Source organism: Dysidea avara, chromosome 13, assembly GCF_963678975.1.
Source record: "Dysidea avara chromosome 13, odDysAvar1.4, whole genome shotgun sequence".
Lineage (NCBI taxonomy): Eukaryota > Metazoa > Porifera > Demospongiae > Dictyoceratida > Dysideidae > Dysidea > Dysidea avara.
This window is the reverse complement of record NC_089284.1, coordinates 4,892,816-4,899,794: the sequence shown is the minus strand read 5'-3', so window position 1 is coordinate 4,899,794 and position 6,979 is coordinate 4,892,816. Positions and strand designations below refer to the sequence as shown.

Sequence of the window (6,979 nt, the reverse complement as noted above, 5' to 3'; positions counted from 1 at the left end):
ATTGGCAGAAACAATTAAGATCACTCAGATAATCAATGGTTAGCTTGATTACTGTACATACAACTACAAGTAACCAAGTGTTGGGGTAAGATGAAAGTGTTGGTGCTGCAGTTAAGCCATTATCATGATGATAAGATTTTGGAGCAATTAATGTGAAAATACTTTGTGAGCTGACCTCACTGGAAGACTCTATCTTGATGTAGCTATAGAAGTAATTGAAGAGATTGATAACAATGTGGTGTTCCATTACAGCTTGATACTACTAATTGTTGCTAACTTATACAAGTTAATTTATTACGGGATCAGTTACATATCTCACTTAGAAGAAGTCATAAAAATAATTGTCTTTAGCAGATACTAGCATCTCTTGTAGTTCAGCAATAACAGTAGCCAGATGTAGAGTTGCTAAAAAATGCTATTATTATCAAATGACAATGCTATCTACTACCGGACCATTACTCAGAGTAAAATTGTATTGGTACCTAGAGGTGTATGGGGGGCCACCTTTATAGAGAGGTTAAATAATGTACATACGGTGTTGTTTGTACGGAGGATCCTTTATGAGAGGTTCCCGCACTATCGGATACATTAATTTAACACCAGATACAAGCTGTTAAATCATGATAGAGTTGATAACAACTTATTTGTGATGCACATCAACTGGATTTTGCATGCATCACTTTGTGCATGAATTTCAAGATAACTGTTTTATTGTTGTCATCCAGCTGGATGAATGTTTCAGAGCACCAAAGCCATGCACCCTACATAATTATGCAATAATTTATTTGTTGCTGTTGTCCCTTATAATGGATGAAATGATTATTTGTGGATGAAAGACATGTATGGCACTATATGTACCGGCATGGGGGATGCTTGAGGCCACTAAACTTGCTACATGACAAACAGGTTATCAAACACGTAAATCCTATAACATATAAATTTTATACTGTTCAGGTTGTACAAGCCGACAAGCTGCTACTACATACTATATGATATTTCAGGTATAAACCTTCACAGTGAAAATTATTGCATGCCTGCATGTTGATGCCATAGTTAAGGGATCACTATCAGTATTGTAGTGACCATTCATGGCATATAGTAAATTTCTACTACTTCGTAGTCTTTGTACATTTCTATATGAGAAGTCAGAATGTGAAGAACTTGTGCATATCACATGCAGTGGCCATATGTATTCTAACACTTGTGGATTTCCTTACAACAAAAACAAACCTAGTTGGCAATTTCCTTGTGCTTATCTGCCCAAACATAACCATATTAGAAATATATGATCAGTACTTCAGGGTGGAGTTAGCTATATTAATTTTATATTGGCCTAAGAATGTTATGTGCATGCAGTTAGGCATACTTGCATTGTATAAGTGTAGCTATAAAACATTGACTACTACCTGTTCTGTTTGATGTCACCTCATGCTGCATAGGAGCTCGTGAAGTGCTATAGGAAAAGGGCTGAAGTACAATGTTTTATTAGCAGATTTTTGAGCAGCATGTTGGGCCATATATCCATCAGCTAGCACCATACAGCTTTGCAGTACTACTGAACCAGTAGAGAAAATTTTAAATCCATAGCTGTTACTAAAGTTTGTCACAACAGAATTAATGATTGCATGATCATTTGATGTGCTGCACTATATTAAAGGAAATAGCCTCATGGTAACTACATCACATGCAATCATATTAATTTTAGAATTTGAAAACCCATGATAGCTAAATCATTAATCCCTCAGTGTGCTAGTAAAATTCAATAAAAGCAGCTAAGGTGCTATCCAGAGACCCCTAGTCTAACTGAATAGCATATTATAGCGTTTGCATTTAGCTATCACTAAGATAAGAAAGAAATACTATTCGGTATATACATATTCTACATGAAGCATGCGTACATTAATAAATATCTGCTGTTTAAAATGCCTAATATACTATACTAATAGGGCCTGATTAAATTAAAGGCGTAAGCCATCATTTCAGAACAATAGGATCAGGTATTGGAGAGCTGACTACTGAAGACTTTTGAGGTAATTACGGTGTGGACTAAATTTCACTAACATTGCTCCATGCTGTCACCAGTAATTTATGCAACATTTTGTGGTTAACTTGTTATTATCCAATAAGCAAGCCATACATTTGTAACTATACTAATAAGTGATACAAATGACAAAAGTGTGATTATATAATAGTGTCTTCTACATTTATTAGGTATGTTTGCTGTTTTATATTTAGCACTATCTTGTACTTGAGATAAATGCCCAACAGTAAACCTTGAAGGAGCCAATAACGGCTTATTCTTTGTATTCATGGCAACTGGAGGTGGAGTATGATTTCTACCCAACAGTTCTAGTCTATGTAACTCATGTAACCATGATGATGTGCTGCCTTGGTGGTGCATTGGCTTGCTGTTGTCATGGTGGTCTAATGATAGAGCTTGAAATGATGCTCCGATTCCATATAAGGAATTATCACTTTGAGGGGGTTCAAAAGGTATACAGCAAGCAAATAGAAACATACACATCGCGAAGACCAATATCCATGGAGTAGCTGACAGTAATACACCTAGTTAAAGCGCACGTTAGCTAGATTATTATTCGCTATATGCGCTTACCTGAGGTGCGACAAGCAGAGTCACACCACTCGTACACGCACACGTGATCTACCATTTTACTGCTCGTGCCGTTTAGCGACTTGCACTGAATCATGTTGAAACTAACGTTTCCTCCAAGCAAACTTAGTGCTATTACCCCAGAACTTATCACGTATAAATGTCCTTTCATCTTGATTACACTAACAAGCGCTAGGGCGCAGTAACTAGAAAAAAATACTCCAATTGAAGCGCATCAATACACACCTTCACACCCTTGACCCTTGGGGCGAAAGCTGCCAAGACGACTGTTGTGATGGCGAAAAGCGAACGCGCATCGAATGTAGTGAAAGGGTTCAAACTGTAAGCCCAACATTGCACCAATATTGCATTCATGATTTTTAATTCAAATTTAGAAACTGGATGAACCTCAGGGATTCTGAGAGCGGGAAAATATTTTGGCAGGGCAGCACAGACATGTTAGTAGTTTGTGTCACATACGCATAATACATCATGTACACTTGTTAGGTCCAAGTCAGGAGTAGAACACGAAGGTACGTAAATAACATGATAGTTTGGTCAACAGCCAGTCGTAGCACTGTTGATCACTAGTGTATTTGTGGGTAGCTATAGGTATTTAATACTGACTATGGACAAAGCATTACTATGTGAAATCCATAAGGGGGCATATAGACAGTTTTGATGTACATCTTTGCCTTATGTGCTTAGTACAAGTGTTAAGCTGGAATAATGGAATATGTGCTCAAATGTCACTGCTTCCCACACTTTAAAAAACTTCAGCAATTTGCAATTAACTGCTTTGTTTTACAGAGGAGGATCTAGTTTACAGCCATTTCCTTGTTTGTATGTACATACAAGATTTCTATGCTACATGATAGTCAACCAATACTACTACATTCAGTATAACTCATCTGTATGGCTATGTGTAAAATGTCACCTTCATGAGTGTTATCGCTATAGCTCGGGTACCCAAGAAGATACTCAAGTCCAAGGCTGTGTCTAGAGAAATAAACTTTTCATCTGCAGAAGAGTTGACCAACTTTCGGCTAGAACAAAGGGTCATGTTCAAAGGAAAGCTTATGGAAGGTTAGCTGTTATCTTTGTTATATTCACTGAGTTTAGTGTGTGTCTGCCACAGAATGGATGTTTGAATTTGGATTTGTAATTCCTGGTTCAACCAATACATGGCAGTCCCTAATAGAAGCCGTTCCCCAGTCCCAAATGATGCCTGCCAATGTGTTAAGGTAACCAGCCTTATCGTCACATTAACAACTTTCAAATTTTGTCTCACTTACATAGTGGCAACGTTGTTATAGAAACATTGTTTTATGATGGAGATCTTTTAGTGAGTACTTCACACGTCAGAGTCTTCTATGTGTGATCAAATCACATGACTACATAAGGAAGATTCTATAGTAACTATATTCATATCAGAGATCACTTATATGTGTCGTACCAGTCTGTGCCTGCTGCCACTGTTTCCTTTTGTAAGCTGATAATGTTTGCTTGTGATCAATGGTGTACAATAACATACATCTACAGTATATTGTCGGTACATATTTCTACTACAAAATTTACATGTTCGAATCATTGATGGGTTAAAACATTTTACATTATCCTCTTAGACCATAATATGAACCGTCGCATTATTCTTATACTCTTACAGAGTGTGGGCATTGTCGTCATACTTGGCATGTGAAAGTTACTGCTACACCGTCAGTGTGACTGAGTCTCTGAGATGGTCTTTGTTCATCTCCTGCTAAACACTTTAGCAGTGTCAAGTCCTTATTGTTACCATGGTATAGTCCAGTGTTTAAATGGTATGATGAGTATTGGTGGCCGCTGTCCAGAAAACTGTAGACTGATGCTGATGTTGTTTCTGTTGATGGAAAATCATTTTGAGGGGTATGAGTAGAATGGGAGAGGTACTTGCAGTCTTTGCGGGTGGCAAATTGAGGCCTGTTCTGTACAGAGATGTGTACGTTTTGACCGCACACATACTGTACACACGCTGCCCTGTGTTTCGTGACATCATCTGAGTAACACTCATCTGACCTGATTTTCCTGTCTGGTTCAGTTGCCACAACACTGTAGGAGCCCACAAGCTGTTCAGTATTTTTGTCAAAGCTGAGACTAAAGATGTCTGTGTACAAAAGACAATCGTCCACAGCAACTTTCACAAAACAGTATGGTGCTGAGTTTGGCTGGGACACCGTCATTACAGCTGGTTGGAATGGGAACGACTTTGTTTTCATGCTAAATTCAAAATAAGATGTGTCAAGATTTCCTTGCAGGCATTCCTGTTCACTTCTATAGTATGGTGTGATACCATGACTGTCCACTGAAGTGTCTGTGATATAATAAGTTAACAATTCAGGCCTGTTGTCCATGACAATCCCATGACGAATACTGGGGCTCTTGGGGTAAGCCCACTCTCCATTATCCTTCATAGCTAGAATTGTTCCACCCTCACTGCAGGATGTCTTTAGACAAACACCCTGACCTTGTCTAGTTCTATCAGCATAGCGGTAAAATGTTTTGTGCCCAAGTTCTTCATTAGCCTGTTCTAGGGTAACCCTGATCCCCTCAAGTTCATTACTGGTATTCTCATGTAGTACTTTAGCTTTGACATAACAGGCAGAAGGTTGTGGTAGGCCCATAGCCCAGAAACCGCCAATCCCTTTCATCTTTCCTTCAATGGAGTACAAGCGACGTCCACCAACCAACAATCCTTTATCTTCCACTAAAACTTCCCCATGGTCAGACCAACTGGACTCTACCTCTGAGTAAGAGAACAAATGAATCTTGTTGGCCTCTTCCAGTGTGGCAGTTGTGTCAAACTGAAAGTGCACTTCAATTTTGACCTCTGACCCTTGCTTGACACTCAGCAACCTTCCAGTATCATCTACTATTGAAACAGAACCTAGCACAAGAGCCTTGATAGCATACAACTGATTGTCTATCTTGCAGGTCATGTCTTGTAGAGCTGGGGAATCAAATGATGGTGGCTCTGATGGTTTGTAGATAGAGTGGAGCACTTTACCTGATCCAGTGTATAACATTCCACCACTGGATGTGATCAATACTTTAGGAGGTACTGTCAAACTAGCTCTACTAGAGAACACACCAGATTTATCTGTCACTGTTTTACTATTCTCTAATTGCAACTGAAATCCTGCCATCACATCACTGACTACAACCTCTCCTGATATTCTCTCTAGTGTGATCAGTAGTTCGTATGATGATGAAAGTGTGTCCATGTGTAGTTCAATGGTGGTTGGTTTATGTTGTGGCTCCAATACTGTCACCTTACATGTGTCCTGCACACTGGAGACCACAAAACGGAAGCGTCCCTCTTCATCGCTCATCCCCAACACTTCAGAGTCTAACATGAACGCTGCCAGTACCACCGGTTCCTGGTCAGGACTGGCAACCACACGTCCTTCCACAGTAACATACTGGTTAGAACATAGTCTACAGCCACACTCATGTATGACATGTCGTTCTAGTAACTGTGACGAGCTAGCACACTGCAGTTGTATGATGGAAGTGTTGGTGGCTTCGTAACAACAGTGACTTGAGAAGGAACACAATCCAGCTAAGGTGTGGCACTTCTGTCTTGAGCACTGGCCTTGGTTGTACGACCGACTTGGATTACCAACAATTTTACATTCTGGTGGTAAGCCGACTTCAAATGAGACAGGGTCTTCAGTTAATGCTAGACCTATGGTGACAGAAAGATGATAGCAAACTGAAGCCACCATGGAATGTAACAGCAACCGTACAACAAAATGCAGTGTTATTGATAGAAACACCAATATGTGGACACAAACCTAGACCAACCAACAATACACACGCCACAGTCCTACCTACACTAAGTCCTACACTACCACAAATGGAGTGTTAAGTTCTTAGTCGCAACCGCACAATCTTACAACATAAAACTTGGTGATGAGTTCATGAGCTCACTAATACTAGCCATCAATTAAGTGAAGCACTAGCCATCACTATCACTTTTGAAGAAAGTAATTCATTTAAATTTTTAACCACAACGAACATTAACATAATTATAAAGACAAGTATAGCTTACCAACTAGCGAACGAGACGAAGGTAGTTTTGACAACGGAGCCGCTAAAGTTAATTGCTTCACTGTCGACAATAAAATTAATAGACAAATTAGATACTGTCCTAACACTGTTGTCCTGTTCTTTCCCATCTTCAAGGCTGTCAGCGACGTACTGTTGTTGACCTATACAATCTTACATTAAATACGCTACAGTAGGATTTCTGTATTTCCTGCCTACTCCTTAAACGTCGGAGCTTTAAAATTCCTTTGCATGCCATACCCACGCCTCTAAAACATAATC

At 39.3% G+C, this 6,979-nt stretch overlaps 2 protein-coding genes across 2 annotated transcripts; one reads left to right on the top strand and one right to left on the bottom strand.

The window, feature by feature from the left end:
* Positions 1-2,820: 2,820 nt before the first annotated feature.
* Positions 2,821-4,203, top strand: LOC136243754 (retinal rod rhodopsin-sensitive cGMP 3',5'-cyclic phosphodiesterase subunit delta-like). The gene is made up of 6 exons (XM_066035360.1): positions 2,821-2,953; positions 3,007-3,069; positions 3,119-3,144; positions 3,572-3,697; positions 3,750-3,855; positions 3,911-4,203. The coding sequence occupies exons 1-6, from the start codon at positions 2,907-2,909 to the stop codon at positions 3,990-3,992; spliced, it is 450 nt and encodes a 149-aa protein (XP_065891432.1). The 5' UTR covers positions 2,821-2,906; the 3' UTR covers positions 3,993-4,203.
* Positions 4,077-6,969, bottom strand: LOC136243751 (uncharacterized). The gene is made up of 2 exons (XM_066035356.1): positions 6,702-6,969; positions 4,077-6,335 (listed from the first exon to the last, which is right to left on the bottom strand). The coding sequence occupies exons 1-2, from the start codon at positions 6,826-6,828 to the stop codon at positions 4,294-4,296; spliced, it is 2,169 nt and encodes a 722-aa protein (XP_065891428.1). The 5' UTR covers positions 6,829-6,969; the 3' UTR covers positions 4,077-4,293.
* Positions 6,970-6,979: the final 10 nt, after the last annotated feature.